This window comes from Vidua chalybeata, chromosome 1 (genome assembly GCF_026979565.1).
Source record: "Vidua chalybeata isolate OUT-0048 chromosome 1, bVidCha1 merged haplotype, whole genome shotgun sequence".
NCBI lineage: Eukaryota > Metazoa > Chordata > Aves > Passeriformes > Viduidae > Vidua > Vidua chalybeata.
This window is the reverse complement of record NC_071530.1, coordinates 101,306,757-101,323,994: the sequence shown is the minus strand read 5'-3', so window position 1 is coordinate 101,323,994 and position 17,238 is coordinate 101,306,757. Positions and strand designations below refer to the sequence as shown.

Here is a 17,238-nt window from a genome sequence, read left to right as displayed (position 1 = left end):
AAATTCATTGAAGACTTTTGTGCAAAACTGTCTGATGAGACATGGGCCACAGACACAAATTCATAGCTTCAGCCAGCTAACTTCATCACCATTAGGTGATGAAAGTCCAGGAAGAGAGGAACTCCCATGCTCATTGGGGTGTGGAAGCAGTGTGGACCAGCTGTCAAAAATACTGGTGGCTATGAAGAATGTGCATAGACTCAGACTTTTCCACAAAGGTTCCAAAGCTTATGGTGAAGTGGCATGGCAGAGCAGAGGTGTGCATTGTATCTAATTTATGTGCACTTTGACTGTCGACTGTTGCTATAACCAAAAACCAGAGGAAAACTAGTCAAATGGTCTTATTCTGTTGTGTCTAACTAAAGAACAAGTTCACTGTTCATGAATTCTATTTGGAGCTACTTTATTACCAAGCTAAAAGTACAAACAGTTCTATTCAAGGATAAAATTCAGTTAACACAGTTCTCCCTTACCTGGTAGAGGGCCACACAGAAGAGGAACAGTACCATGTAGATGATTTTGTACATGACAATTGTACCCTCAAAGCTGACAAAGAAGAACATGCCCCCACAGACGTAAATCCAGTACTTGATTAACATAGCCATCACCAGCTTCCCCAAGACTTTCATAATATCCTGGTCATCCTCCTCTTCTCCCTCCTCTTCCTCTTCCTTCTCCTCTTCCTGTTCTTCTGACACTTCTCCCTCTTGCGACTCCTCTTCTGCAAATACAGAGTCAGATTTGGCCTGTCTCTTCTGGGGACTTTTAGTAAGAATTTAAATGGGTGGAAAGTAAAATCTCTGCACACAACAAAGAAACTCAAAACTCAGTATTCACAAGAGACTGTAATTCCTAATCATGCATGCCTCCAGAGCAAGGAAACGGGTTTTAACTTCATATGAGCTTAAACCTGCTGCTGGAGCCATAGAGCACATGGCTATACATCCTTACCAGACACCCACCTTCGCTTTGTCTGAAATGTCAGCAGCTGTAGTGGAAAATTAGAGCTTAAGGGTTGCATAATGGATAATAGCCAAAACAATTCCCATATACTCCTATACTCTCAAGTAAGCAACCTTTTAAATTGGAAAATGAAGAAACCACCAGCACCACCAGAAACCTCTTGAGTTTAAACTCTCATCTTGAGTTTGAACCTCTTGTCTTGAGTTTCATCCTTTAGATAATACTGTGTTTATCCTCAAAAACCACAAGCAAGGGAAAACATTAACAAACTCAAAGAAGCTTAAAAAATATAAATGCTGCACTAACACTGCCATTAAAAAAGACCCTATTTTGTGCTTCACCTGGGCCAGGAAAAAAAGCTGCTTTGGCCCTGTGAAGAGGCCAAGATTCCCCAGTTATTAACCTTATGAGGTATGTGGAGGGCACGGTAAGTGACCCCCAGCAGCAAGTACATGTGCAGGTATGTAGGTAACAGGGCTTGCCAGAACCATAGTACAGTTGTTTTTCTTTCCACTGAGAGCAATATTGAAACTTCACCATCAAGAGGCTTGCCCACTCCTTTCATCATACTCACCATCCCCCTCCTCAGGCTCTTGCCTTGAAAATCCTTGTAGTACAGCTTTGACACTGATCAGATGTTTTACTTACTGAGACAAGGATTGTAATTAATCAGAGACAGAACCACACCACTCCTTCTAGGGCTCACCTTCTACCATTTCAGTGCATTGAACTTTTTCAGTTAAACATCTAGAGAGAGGGGGCAAGGAATGTTTGGAGGAACATATGTCCAGTAGCAAAAGAAAGAACAGGTCACTGAGTTATTAGGCAAGCTGAATCTATGAAAGTAAACTTTGCTCTCAGGTGTGCTTGAGCCCCTGCACTGAAAAAACATATGCTTATTTTTTCCACTGAAATTTGTAGTTTAACTTCTGTGTCTGTGTAAGAGTTTATGTAGCAACACAATTTTCAAGGAATTTAGTAACTTTTCCTAGGTAAACTTATTTCCTGTGGTTAAACTTTAGGGCAATTAATCCCCCGGGTTGAGTGGGGAACACAGCAGTAGACTGATCATTTGAAAGTTCAATGATCTTTCTAAAATGAATGATTTTATTACTTTCCAGTAAAAACATTTTATATGAATTTCTAAAGTTCAAAAGTGTTTTACTTCTATATCTCAGAGATAGCTGAACATAGATTTTGTAATGTCTTTCTTAGCTAATGACAGATACCTTGCTAATTACTTTCAGCATTCAGTAACCTGAACTTCTATCATGACTGAAGGAGACTAAATTGGATCTGGCTTTACCTTTTTCTTCATCTTCTTCACTTCCAACTTTGACCTCAGATAAAGTAGCTTCTTTTAGCCGAAGTGCTTTCTGTTCAGTGAGGTGTTGCCTAAGCAGTAGCCAGAAAGTAATTGTGAAAAGAATCTGCAAACAAAAATCAAAACAAAACCAACAGACTAATTGTATATCCTATGTCCTACTGATACAAGCATAGGTTTTCACAAATTTTGCATGCCTTTGTTTTCTCTGTCTCTCAGAAAATGGCAGCGATGGCACTGGTGTCAAAGTGCATCTTATGGCAAGTTATACTATTTAGGAAACATCCTGCATTACAGACAATTTTGCTTCATTTGCACATTTCCACTTCTTAAAGGTATTCACTTATATACATCTATTCCTACCCCATTTTACTCAGATTTTAACTATTGCCTTGTAAGTTTAGGGATCTTCTTATTATGCATTGATTGATATAATTCCCATTTGTTGGTTTTTTGTTCATTTTTTACCTTTTTTTTCAGGAAAGAAGCGTATGCAAGAGTGTACTGTCATTATCATGGTTTTGCATATCATAAATATTTTGATTTAGGAGGTTTGTTACTTCAGGTGCTTAAACACAGTTAATTTAAAAATAAATTGTTTTTGTATGTCTTGCAGTTACAGAAGATCCAGTAAATGGAATATGCCTTGCATTTGTAACAGTAACAAGAGTTGAGATAGCTCTTAATTCTTTTAAGAGCTTCAAGAGATGTTAATTCAGTAACAGCAGGATACCTTAGAAATAAACGGCTCTCTTTAATGAAGAGTGCAATTCTGTGTGTTGCAAAAAGCTATATTCAACAGCTTGCAATTCCAAGAGATGGACAAAATTTAGAAAACAACATGATGCCTGTTGTCGCACACTTGATTTTATGTTTGCTTTCTACAAAGTTTCTGCTAATTTCCCTTTGTAGAAGGAGACTTATTTCACTACATAGCTAGAAGAACAAAATTTCAAAGAGGAAGCACGTAAGAGCCAAATATTTTGCACACAATAGAATGGCAATGCCAGTGGTACAATGCATTTTTTATTTAATGCACAGTGGGGAAAAGGATTGCTCCCAGGAGATAGATTTTTTTATTGACATTGCTGCTAACACTGAGCCATGGCAGCAGATTGTCAGCCTGTGTGACTTGTCACAGCTTCCCCAGATACTTCCTAGAGCTCTGGCTTTTGCAACACAAACCTTTGATATTGTAAAATACAGACTTTCTTCAGCAGTGATTAACTCTGACTTCCCGCCGCATTTACTCCCTTGTTCTACTCAGTATTTCCAGAGCCAGAGCTGGCTCTAAGAAAAGTCTTGAAGGGTTGCAGACCAAAGAAATGCTTTTAGCCACCTTTTACAGTATAGATTTAATCTCATTTTTGACCAGGAAACACATATTGCATGCAGAAACTTATGCAGAAAGAATTACAGTACATTTCTATTCTTCCTTCTGCAGAATACAGTATCCAGTCTTCATTTAAATTCAATCACTATTCAAAGGACTTTAAATTAGGAATAAAGGGGGATACAGAGTTACTAGTAAAGAAACTACTAAAGAGAGACGGATGGACAAGGTTAACAAGCAAAGGGGTGATGTGAACAAAAGGAAATACATAATCAGCAAAACAGGGCTTATGCAGGGTCACTGCAAGCATTTGTATATAAGCAAAGCAATTCAACACAGCCTTAGAGGGAAACTTGCCAGATTCTTTCTGGGAAAACAGTATGTCTGGTGCCCCTCTGAAGTGCATGTACACTTGAGCCCTGCAGCATGGGAACAAACCCAATCAATTAGAGATCTCTGTGCAGGGATGTGGTCTTGTTGGGATGAGAGAGATAGGTGTGTTGCCTCGGATATTTGCAATACAGAGCTACAGGCTCTTTAGGAAGCACAGGCCAGAAAGATGTAGAGGTGAAGATGGGATTTGCAGAGCAACACAGCTGGAATGCATAGACTCTGCCTGGGGATGGAGGATGGACCAAGTAATCTGGGAGGAATGCAAACTGGCCATGCATGTACAGACATGGTTAGAAAAGTCAAGGCCTGAAACTGGGTCTGGCAAGGCATGTCAAGAGCAACAAGATTTGCTTCTGTACATGCCTCAGCAGAAGAAGGAAGGTTAGGGAAAATCCAGGCCTACTGCTGACTGGGGCGAGGGCCCTGGTGACACAGGGCATGGAAGAGGCTGAGGTACCAAATGCCTTCTGTGCCTCAGTCTTTGCTAGCAAGACTGGCCTTAAGGAAACACAGTTCCTGGAGACCCTGGAAAAGTGTGAAGCAAGGAAGAGTCTTCCTTTGGTGGAACAGACTTGGATCAGGGAATATTTAAAGAAAGTGGGCATACATAAGTGCACAGATCCTCATGGGATGAGCCCAGGAGCTGGATGGTGTCACTAGTAGAGGTTACTCTCAATGACCTTTCATCAAATGTGGTGATGGGAGAATTGCTGAAGGAAAGCAAATGTCACTCTTATCTTCAAGAAGTTCAAGACAAAGGATCAAGCCTGAACAACTTCAGTCCTTGGGAGGGTGATAGTGGTGAGATGTTGGAAAAGGCTTCATGGAGAAGCTATGGATGCTCCTTCATTGGAAGTGTCCAAGATCAGGCTGAATAGAACTTTGAGCAACCTGATCTAGTGAAAGATGTCCCTGCCTATGGCAGGGGGATTGGACTAGATGATCTTGAAAGGTCCCTGCTGACCCCAAACCATTCTGTGATTTTAATGTGATGGAGGAGCAAATCCTGAAAAACATTTCCAGGCATGGAAGGATGAGAAAACCATCAGGAATAGTCAGAGTGTATCCGCTCAGGGGAAGTCATGCTTGACCAGCTTCATAAAGTTTTATAATAAAATGATTGACCTGGTAGATGAAACGAGAGCAGCAGATACTGTCTCTTACTTAGACTCCAGACAGAAACTCCCATAAGGTGGTCAGAGGAAGCTGATGAAGTGTGGGCTGGATGAGCAGACAGTGAGGTGAACTGAAAACTGACTGAACAGCTGAGCTTAGAGGGTGGTGATCAATGGCATAAAGCCTAGTTGGAGGTCAGTGATTAGCAATGTGCCCCAGCGGTCAATACTGAACCCAGTCTTGTTCAACATCTTCATTTTTGATCCAGACAGTGGGGGAGAGTATGCCCTCACCGAGTTTGCTGATAACACACAACTGGGAGGAGTGGCTGATTCACCAGAGGGTTATGCTGCCATCCAGCAGGACCTTGACAGGAGGAGAGAGGGGAGCTGGAGAGAGGGGCTGATAGGAACATCAGGGCATTCAGCAAGGTGAAGTAAAAAGTCCTGCACCTGGGTAGGAAGAACCAGCTCATGCACCATTAGGTGCTGGGGTCCAACCACCTGGAAAGTAGTTTGGCAGAAATAGCCTGTAGATCCTGGTGGATAACAAGTTACAAGCAAGCCAGCAAAGTGCCCTTATGACAAAGAATGTTAATGGCTGCATTAGGAGGTGTTGACAGCAGGTTGAGGAAGGTGACTGTGAGGTGAGGCCACAATTTGAGTGCTGTGTCCTGTTCTGTCACCCCAGTGCAAGAGACATGGATGTACAGGAGAGAGTCCAGTTGAATGGCCATGAAGGGACTGGAGCATCTCTCCTATGAAAAAGACAATGTCAGGTGGAATCTCATTCAATGTCTATAAATATCTGAAGGGAGGTGTAAAGATGTTGGAGCCAGACTCTTTTTCAGTGGTGCCCAGTGATGGGACCAGAGGCAATAGGCACGAACTGAAACATGGGAGGTTCCCCCTGAACATCAGGAAACACTTTTTTTCCTGTGAGGGTAATAACTGAGCACTGGCACAGGTTGCCCTGGGATGAGTTTCCACTCATAGGGATATTCAAAAGTCATCTAGGCATGGTCCTGGGCAATCAAGTCTAGATGGCTCTGCTTGAGAGTTGGACCAATAACTTCCAGAAGTCTCTTTTGGCTTCAGCTATTGTGTAATTCTGTGAAAGTTATGGAGTGCATTTAATTCAGCCTAAAAAAAACCCACTAAACACCTAATGGCTTTATGGATGTGGCCAGATCACCATATATACATATCAGCTTCCTTTCTTGACAGCATCTGTTTTTAGACAAGATATTCGATGATATAGCCAATAAGAAATAATATCAAAGGGAATGAAGTATTAAGACAGTTAAAATTCCTTAGAGATTCACGAAGTCATTTTAAAAAATTGTACAATTTCTCTTGCAGAACCCCTTGAGCTTTCTCCCTCTTACCAAACTAGCCCTACCTTTACAAGAGATATAATACAGCACTCACTAACTTTCAAATGCATTAAAGACCCAGAAATGGTTGTCAAAAGGGTATTGCCAACAAGGAAGATGACGTACAGAATCAACTTAAATTGTAATTAGGAGTCACAAGGGAAGTGATCCACTTAGCACAAGGGGAGCAGTGCCAACTAGATGCACTCCCTGAGATGCCCCTCTTGGGTGCTCTAGGAAGAAACATCCTATTTTTGCTCAGTCCCTTCTCCAGGAGCAAACTTGCAGAACAAAATGCATTTTCAAGACATTAAAGAAAAAATCCATCATGCACTGGGGTCAGCAAATTCTCTTGGTTCTAACCTAAAATGGATTTCAATTCATGCTGAGTCAGGTGTAAGGATAAAGAATTAAAACTCAGCCACAGCAATGTGCTGCTGCTTGTGCCAAACCATTAGGGAGTGAGTAGTATTGGTAATTGCAATGACAACACAGTTCCAGTTGCCATCATAGTCACAGACAAATCTGACATCCCATGGGTATTAATCTAGTGAATCAAATAACATCTGGTTTTGAATCCGGTTTATAAAACCAAACAAGTGAGCAATTTCAATCCATCAAATATTTTCTACAGAATTATCATGGAAACCTAAAAGATGTCTGAACCATTTGCTCTAGTATTAGCTTAATATGCAAGAAGCAGTTTTCTGAACACTCTTTCTAATGACTTACCCTTTACTTTAGAATTGCTACTGAAAGTGGTCACACTGAATACTGTGGATGCACTCTTAAAGAAATGTCAAGAGATCCAAATTTTTATCATATTATATTTTATGGTTTCATAAATAAATCTCAGCCGTTTGTTACACTTACCTTTGATGCCAGCTCTCCAGGTTCCTTTCTTTTTAAAAAACCAGATACTTGAGGAAGTTCATCATTCTTGAGCTCAATACTCCATATATATTGTAATATTAGCAGTAAATTTCCATAAAAAACCATGAATGGTGAACTGATCATGGCGTATTTCCTTCGGTCCCGAATCATCCACAATGTGCAAGACCAGATCAGTAACACAAAAGTCAACCAGCTGTGATACGTGATGCTCCATGCCTTGTGGAAGGAGGAAAGAGAGGAAAAAATGTCCACAGATGCATTCAGGAACAACACAGATTTCCAGTTACACTTCATTTACACTTCTCTACTCAGTGCATATTTTCATTTTCATCAGCCTCTCACCCATATTAATCACCTACTGGACCAGCTAAAATAAACCCCTTGGAGAACATGCAGAAAGTAGATTCTGGGGGTAAACCCTTGATGCATTAGCTGCACTTTGTAAGCAGACTCATTGCTTCTCATTACACCAAACTAAAAGAGATGGAAAATAAAGTTTGGGCACAGAATTTTTTCTTGCAAAACAGCAGCAAAGAATTCAGAATAGGAATGGCAAAACCTAATCAATGGGTACTGCATTGAAGGCCTTTGACAGCATTACAAAACAGCATTAACTCAATACTGCTCTAGCTTTTGTGGAATCAGTTTAAAATGGAAAGTTATGGTGTGCACTCACTCAACCTGAAGAACATTTAATCTACAGTAACTGTGGTAGATTACCTGAATACTCACAACTACAGAACATTTTCTACAGCTTTCAGAATTCTGTTTTCGAAAACATCTCTATTAAACACTGAAGAAAAGGATTTAGGGTGTTTAAGTGTTTTTTATCTACATTTTGTTATTGATTAAGGACTAAATTTAGCTGTATATATGCTGCTATAACTGTGGAATAACTTTCATTAAAGCATTAAAAAATTATTAAATATTAAGAGTATTTCTACCAAGTTAGTTTAGCCCTCCAGAAAATTATGTCTTTTAAGGGTATGTGACAAACACTGATATGCTACTTCTCCATCCTCGTATGAGAAAATAGGTTACACTGAGCTGTCTTTGGCTGTAGTAAAAACGGATTTTCCATCAGAGCATACCACAAATAAATTCATAAATTAATTTGGATCACATAAAATAAGAATATGTCATGAAGATAAAAGCTAGCATTAAACTACAAGTAAGTTCTTCAAATATTTTGTCTCCTTTTATATTGAGAGACATAGCCCTGGGAATTAATTAAAAGGGAAATGCAGACCTGGTCTACTAGAAGGCGTCTCTGCCCAAGGCAGGGGGGTTGGAACCACATAACTAGATAACTTTTAAGATCCCTTCCATTCTGTGATCCAAAAAGTACATGAGTTCAAAAAATAGGAAAAATTTACTGTGTCAATATGAAAATAACTAACTACTTGCTAATATCTTAGAACGCATCAATCCAGATCCGTACTTTGCACAAGGAGACTGCCTTATTTACAGGGGAAACTTTTTCTGTTAAAAGACAGCCAATAAAGTTTGAAACTTTATGCAAACGAGAGGCAGCCAAGGTAATTTGTTTTACCATTTTTAATGCAAAATTGGGCCAAGAAGCTTTATGGCTAATTTCATCATAGTTGAAACTTCTCCAAAACAGTAAAAGCAAAGCTTGCATTGGGAATATAGAAAGACATCTAATCATTATGTGGAAACCTTGGTACATTGCAGCTCAAAGTATTTGCAACATGAAGGCTTAAAAACAAGCAACAGCGTGAAAAAGCGAACGAAGGGTAATAAGTAAAACAACACGAAACCCTGCCTTGGCACAAAGTTGTATTTTCCTTGAGATCTTTCTGTGTCAATACAGGAAATCAGGCTTTACAGATCCTTTCTTCTCAGAGATGGATCACTGGATGCATGCAAAGCCTGAATTAGGAACTATAAGTTTACAGTTTTCTATATCAGTATTACATACATTAATTTTATAGGTAAATTTCTGAGTGGTGCAAACATGTGACAAACCTGCTTGTGCAGAAGCTTGGGAATCAATAGAAAACTGAGACCCAGTGGTTTTCCGATATTCAAGAGACAACAAAGCCTGGGGCTCTCAGTCCTGGAAGTGTGCTGCCCTATTTAAAGGCCTGGGAATTATGCTTTAATAACCTAAAATAGGCTCAAAATTATGCAGACACCATCTTGATATTTTTTAAGCCTCATACAAAGACTTGCTGAAAACCAACCAATGAGACTACTTTCAGAAAAGCATGGAGAAGACACTTTCATAAAATCAACAGCATTCTTTTTGTTGCTAGTACTTACCATCATAGCTATCAGAGCACAAATGTAGCTTTGTTTCATGATAAATTGAAACACAGAGACCAGGGCATGTAATTTAACATTTTCCTTTTCCTCCTGAGTAACTTCCTCTTCTTCTTCCTCCTCCTCTTCCTTTTCTAAGTAGAAAAAGAAATTCTTATTTGCAATCCATGCTGGTGTAAAGATAGTACATGCATCTTCTCCTGAAATTACTTTGTTTGCAATCACTCTGATGGCTACTTCAAATCACTGTGCTGGTAGGCAAAGTATTTTGGATGGTAGACACCTACAGCCCAGTTTACAAAACTGCTGTATGGGCATCCATCATTGTAAGGTGACAGCAGTTATTTAACTTTAACAGGCCACAGAGCTTACCAAAATGACAAGAAATGCCAGAGGCAGTGACTGGAGATACAGTATCAGAAAAACACATGGAAAAAAAATGACAATTCCTAGGCAATGTAGTACCTGACAAGCCATCCGAGGGCTCCCACTTGTACTGTGGTGTGGAGTACATGTCTGCTTTGGCTGGACCATTTTCTAGTGGCAGTGCAGGGTGGATGGTGTGATAGTCAGCAGGGTTCCCGTTCACTGTTACCAGCAGCACCTGCCAGGACACCGGAGAGAGGCACTGCATTTACCGTGGCTCTTAGAGGACTGGGACTCCTACTTCTGTGTTTTCTACTCTTGGAGTGCCAGTGTTAAAAGAGGTCAGCAAGCAGCTGCAGTCACTTCCGAGAAACTGGTATGTTATAGTCGTGTTGCATGCAAAAATAACTCAGAACAGCTTCCAAAATTAATTGTTGTTAGATTTTTATGTCATACCAATAGAAGTAATGAAAAATTCATCCTTCTTCTTAGTCAAACTACTACCATCAGGATTTTCAGACTTCAGTTCACATCTAATTATTTCCAGTAGTTATTAAAATAATGGCTATAAATTACTTTCCAATTTGAATTATTAGTGGTGATATCTATATTTGCAGCTGTTAATGAAACCACTTGTGGTAATCATTGTTATTGATGGCACATTTTTGTCACTTGGTAGTGCTAATTCAACACTATTTCATTGTTTTATTTTTGTGACTTCAGTTTCAGCCCTTGTGCTTGTTTGGATAAAGGCTCCAGCAATCACAACCACCAGTATCTTTCCTATTGGCAGAATAACCCACATGCAGTGGATTAGTGATGGCAATACGTGCTCAAGACTGACTTCTGCTCAGGCTGTGAGACAGGAGCATATCTTTCTTGTCAAAACTATTCACAGGCATGTGCAACAGCCTGTGAACTGTTTCAGAACAGTATCTGGGTTATGTTCAGTCATATCCAGCTGCGCCAAGTCCAGACTATGGAGCAGGCTTAGATTAGGCTATGAATGCTCCTAAAATTCATCTTCATCTCCATTCTTCTGTATGTGCTAAACAGAGGGGACGTTTCTGCTTTCAGAGTTTGCTAAGGTCTATAGCAGTCAAGATAAATGGATCATTTGCTGTCTGTTCAAATAAAGACTTGGATTTTCTGTAACCTGTAAATTGAATTCATATGTGCTGTCGGTCATGCTTTAAGGGCCTCAGCATTCCAACACGAATGAAATAAAAAAATATAGCAAAGAAACTAAATCAAATTTAAAGGTGGCTTGCATTAGAAAGCATATTTTCATATCTGATTCAAACCCAATGAAATAGCAAAGATCGTTTGCCAGTTGGTACTACTACAAGCAGTTTAATTTCAAGTGATCAATCAATGGTTTCTCAGGGAAATTATTAAGGAAGCAGAAGACAATTACATTTAGGATAATCAAGATTATATGGTAAATGGCAGGCTAACCATAAATCTAGAAGTTTTACAAATGTCATCTAAGGTTTTATCTGTATGTATCATTGTTGTCTGTATTTATACATATTGAGAAGAATTGCAAAATTACAAAGATTAGTAGTATACTAACATCCGATGGCTTGTATTCATCTTGGGTCATTGACAGAAGCTGCAAAAAGCAATGCAAGAACAAATTATTATAGAAGCACGGCTCAAGCATTAGTAAGTCTGACTTCTTGAATACATGCAAGCATATGTGCTGACTTTTGCAGATTTGCACTAAGAAATTCAGAAAGAATTCTTAAAAAGTCAGCAGAATTGTACAATACCATAAAATTATATTCAGTGTGCCGTAGCATTGACATAATTTTACTGTATGTTCCTGTGAATTTTTAAACCAGAACTGAGAATGTTGCACTGAAATTTTGGATACTAGATCAAAGAATTAATCAGTATTGCATTATACTGATTAACTGCTTTCTAATGTCTTTCTAATGATCCAATGCTTAAAAACTAAGTTTTTAAACAATCATTAGAATTACTACAATTATAAAAATAGTTCCAATAAAATGGTGATGCAAATATAAAATATGATACTTTATGCATTTGCCAGCTCATTTCCCATTACTATTATTATAGTGGGTTTTTTGGGGCTTGAGTATATGTGGCTTGAGTATATAAGAATGCTCATATGTCCCAAATTTGACAATAACTCGACAAATGAAATTTTGCAGTGCAGCTGGTACAGACAGGTGGTAGAGAGCTGGACCCTTCCAGGATATTTTACACAGCTGCCTAAACTGCTTTGCTTTGAATCTTCAAGAAGGACACCAGTATGCTTAGGAAAAGATAAGCTGGCAGTCCCCACTCACCAGTGACAGTGCTAATTAGTAGCTAAAAGGCAGATCAGATCTTTAGACCAGGTTTAGCTCCCTGACAGACTTTCTAGCTGGTTTGCCCAAATATAATAGCCCCAAACCAAAAGCCCGGTCCTACACTTCTTAAATATGGAAGCCAAAAACATAGAGTGTGCTTTTCATTTGCATCCTCACACTGGCTCCTTGTTTTGTTTCATTAATTTTAACAAAATTCCAATCCTATTCTGCCATGCAGCCTTGATTTTTATATTAATCAGATATTTTATCTGATTTATAAGATCTCTCACATGTGGAGATCCTACTTGCAAGCTACGTAACACCACTTCCCTTAATTCAAAGTAATTGTGTAATACAGAGACCCTTCCCCCTCCAGTCTTACTTTTCTCTCATCAGTTGTATAGTGGCTTGCATACCACAGACTGCGTCTCCTCTCCGCTGTCATTGGAACTGGGCTGCAGGGAATTTCTTTGTCATCTTCCCTGCTGACAGATTTCTCTTCATCAGGCGTTTGCTAAATGACAACAGATGACAGCACTAGCTGTAGCTCTGTAAATACAATCTTAGCAGAGGAACTGAAATTCCCCCCTAACTGGTGTTCCCTCTCCAAAGCATGTCTGAAGCACCTTTTAGTGGCTAATACACTTGGTTTATGGTAGATGACTCTGAGATGACATTTTCAGAAACAATGACAGAGCTTTTCTATAACTGCTAGTTACGTGACACCAGAATTACACAGGCCTCCAGGTACTACCTTAGCTTACCATATAATCATACCATAAGCATATGCAAATACATAAAATATAAAATCCACAATGTACAATGTTTCATTTTCAAGGCAGTGTAAGATATTTCAGCATCTTTGACCTCTGTTCCATAATGTCTTTGCCAACAAGCCAGTAAGATAAGGACAAATGGAACACAAGATGGGTGGGGAACTAGCTAAAGTGCCTTTCTCCAAGTAGGGTAAAGGCTCAAATACATAAAGGTAGATTGCCATGAGTGGAGTTCCTCAGAGATTGGCACCAGGTCTAGTCCTATTCAAAACCACCTGGATGGAATTGCACTCACACAAAATTTGTGAATGACAAAATTTTTAATCTGGGAGGAGGTAAACGGGCCAGAAGAAAGACTCATCATCCAGAGATGAGACACGAAAAACTGCACGAGGTTGAACAAAGATAAAGTCCTGCAGCTGGAATAAACCCACATAACAGTAAAGGTTGTGGACTGACTGTGTGGGAAACAGCTCTGTGGAATAGGCTCTGGTGCACTGCAAGCTGAAAAAGAGCCAGCAGTGGACTGCACTCCAGCAGCAAAAAAGGCAGACACGTCCTGGACTGCATCAGCCAGAGTACTGCCAGCAGATCAAGAGATGTGATTATTCCACTGTGCCTGGCAAGTGTCAGGTCATACCTGCAACACAATTCTGGCATCCCCAGTTCAAGAGAGACACAGAAAATTTGGACAAGATTCCACAGAGAATTGTCAAGATGATTAGAGGCTGAAGGATGCAGGAATCAGGGTTTTTTTCCCCAATTTACAGCAAAAAAATTACAGTTTTAGAGAAGACAAGGGTAGTCTTCCCACAGGGAAGCATAGTTATAGGATAGGAGGCTAAGGACATAATTTGCTTCAGGCAAACACCTTCTGAGTATTAAATTTTTTTTTAAAATTTTTTTTTTCCCACCATGAGAACAATGAACCACGCAAGATTTGGCCCTGGAAAATCTAATCTGAGACCCTGCTCTCAGAAGAAGTTGCTTCACATGATCTTCCCAAGTTCCTTCCAATCTGGACTGACCTGTGACTCTGTGATTGTCTCTAATCCACGTGGTTTATTTCTCCACCTGAGATGGCAAATGTTATCTCTAAGTTGAGGAGGAGTGCAAACCACAGTAGGTTACAGCTTCTCTTTGAGCCCTACCAGAGCTCTTCCTGCACTGTGCCTCCTGAGCGGCAGCTTGCTGGTGGCAACTGCTCTCATTGCTTAGGCAAAATCCTCTGATGTAACAGAAGAATAAATCAGGGTGCTGGGCAGAGGTCTGCAAAGCTGCCCATGAGAACAGGACATCCAAACAGCCTGGCTTATTTTGAAACTCTCCTCATTCCATTCCTAGCAGCAAGGTCCTATTTTTTACTTGACTTAGATAAGCAATGATTATTAATTTAGTTTCACTTCTCAGAGGAAATGGTAGCACATTTCACATATGATTGTATATTTATATTTGATAGTAAAAGGGCATTCCTAGCAAAACTGTAAGATGAAATAAACTGATTCTGTGCTTAAAATACTTGTCACTGCCATTTGAAATTTCAATATAAATATGAACCATAAAGAACTGCTTATCAAAGGCATTTAGTTTGGCACCAGGGTGACAAAAAAAATACAAAAGACCTAAGACACACACAATTATTTTACTAAGATATTTTTAGCCTTAGACACAACAGGGAAGGGTGGGAAATCTTGTTTTCTCTTTCTCAGAAGAGGAAGAAAAGTCAGAAAACACGGTACTAGTCACACAAGCACAGCCTGTGAGAGTCCTTTGACTTGCCTAATTTTTTCAGTTCTTTCTCAGCAACTCTTAAATATCTTTTAATTCAAACAATTATAAAAATTTTACAACAGGACTCTACTTTCAACTGCTGTAGCTCTGCTAATTCCTGTACTACTCCTTACCATGCACAGCACAGAATGAATGGGCTCTATTCATATTCAGCACTAGCAGTTACAACTGTGAGCTGAAATCTCCAGAGAGAGATTGCTTTTTCTTATTTGCAGAGGTAGAATTTCACAAGACTCAATGTTAGAACAAGTCAGAATCCAAAACAGCAAGCATAAGAAAAGCAAATCTTCCACTGACTGCCACAGTCACTTTGCATGAGCAAGTTCCATTCAGAATCACATATGGAGAGCATACACTGAAATTTCATGCATGCCATACTTTGGCACTGTGGTGCACACGTAAAAAAACTGAACCCTGAAACTCAAGATTGAAGTGGGGGGAGTTTCTGTAAAATTGCTCATCACCTGCAACATTTAAAGACAGTCTCAAGAACATCTGTCTCAAAGACAATTCTTGCTGCCATCCAGGTGGAATTTTATCCGCAAGAGGACCCCAAGATGTAATTCACACAAGAAAAAAAAAACCATCAGGTCTACATGTTTTACTCTGCTTTTAGCATCTGCTACATCAGTATTATATTTAGCTTATGCAACCTTTTTAGACTAAAAAGTATTTACTTCTTGTATTGTTCAAAACAGGTTTTGTTCAAGAGCTTATTTTGAACAAAATTCCTAGGATGAGCCATTTCTTACTGTACAGGACAGCAGTATATAGAGAACAACTTAATTACAGTAAACGCCTCATAGCATTTTGTCTTTGCCATTTATTAAACTTCAGGTAGGTTAGTAATGAGATCCTAAATACAGAGTAACTTTGAAATCACTGGAGACTGAAAAGGCAGGTTATATACTTAGTTCCATAATGAATCAAATGCACCACAATTACACATGTTTAAAAATATTTCAATGAAACCTAGAATGCAATTATTTCTGGATTTAAAAAACTGAGAATGCAGTCTACCAGGGAAAAGCTAGTAAGAGAAATTTTAAATCCTGATCTATGACACCACTAAACAAAACCAAAATGCATATAGAAAAAAAAAAAAAAAGAAACCAACCATAAGGAGGATGTGTGCAAAAATACAGTAAATTTTGCAAATCTTAGCATCTCTTTCTAATGACAAACACTTGCATCACTAACATCCTGTGCATCAAAAATCAGCATTAATGCATGGGTACTCCTTCCTTTACAGTGTTCCCTTTTCAAAGTATCCATTTATCTTTGGAGGGAAGCATCATTTCCCTGGCATCTGAATGTCCCTTGGGAGTGCCAAGACTTTGTATTGCCTTTCATGTGGCCATGAATTTGACATCAGTGTTTCTTAAATTAATGTCTTTTAATACTTACTCTACCTCAATTGCCTGGAAAGCATCTCTAATTTCACTTGTTGGCAGTTCTCAGGACTGGTTTTAGTGTTTTATGGGAATATCTATCTCAGACACCACAAGCAGTCTAAAAAAAAAACCTGCAGGCAAGACCACTATAGTTCCTCTCAATTCCCTGTAGGAAATTGCAGCATTCACTCTCTCCTAGACAGAAAGACCCACTTCTCTCCACTGAAAAAGCACAGCAACTAACTTAGGTCCAACACCAAACTTTTAGATGGTGACTGTTGGATGAAAACAACACAGGTACTGGAAATCAATTCCCAGACTCACTGAGATCACACAGCTCACACTAACTACATTTCACATGTGGTTACTCCTCTGTGGGTAGTTCTCATGGTTTTACTAAGCAGTTTTTGAGATGTGAAGTTTTAGTTATAGACCAAGTGCTAAAATCATATTATTATCTGGAAATATAATGTTTCATTTAAAAAAAGAAAAGTCTAGTTTCCAGAAGCTGCAGCTGCAGAAAAAATAAAAGGAAAAAGACCCTTAAAATACCCAGTGCCAGAGGGTACTGGATCACAATGATATGACTTCAGAAAAGATAGTATTAAGATTTCTGGAAACTTAAGACACAATTTTTTAATAGCTCAAGGTGATGGCTCTGGCATCGTACACCTTTTGAAGCCATATATAATCCCCAAATTCCAGACATCTCAGTTCTGAAGTGATGTATTTTGACTGCCTTTTTAAATGGTAAACGGTTACATTATCCATTATATGAAGAAACACCCTTAAAATAAGAAAACCTTTAACATTTTTACTTGCTTCTACAAACTCCACTAATTCACAGCACAGTCATGAGTATTTTCATTGTGGTTTACAGCCCTACTAAACCTCAACTCAAAAACT

General features: G+C 39.1%; 1 protein-coding gene across 1 annotated transcript in view; it reads right to left on the bottom strand.

Moving 5' to 3' along the window:
* PIEZO2 (piezo type mechanosensitive ion channel component 2) overlaps nucleotides 1-17,238 on the bottom strand; it is a 234,887-nt gene that overhangs the window by 80,437 nt on the left and 137,212 nt on the right. Inside the window, exons 8-14 of the mRNA XM_053956157.1 lie at nucleotides 12,754-12,867; nucleotides 11,627-11,665; nucleotides 10,150-10,288; nucleotides 9,685-9,818; nucleotides 7,378-7,614; nucleotides 2,270-2,393; nucleotides 474-721 (exon numbers count right to left, since the gene is read on the bottom strand). Coding sequence (XP_053812132.1) covers nucleotides 474-721; nucleotides 2,270-2,393; nucleotides 7,378-7,614; nucleotides 9,685-9,818; nucleotides 10,150-10,288; nucleotides 11,627-11,665; nucleotides 12,754-12,867 — 1,035 coding nt within the window. The remainder of the gene's footprint in view (nucleotides 1-473; nucleotides 722-2,269; nucleotides 2,394-7,377; nucleotides 7,615-9,684; nucleotides 9,819-10,149; nucleotides 10,289-11,626; nucleotides 11,666-12,753; nucleotides 12,868-17,238) is intronic.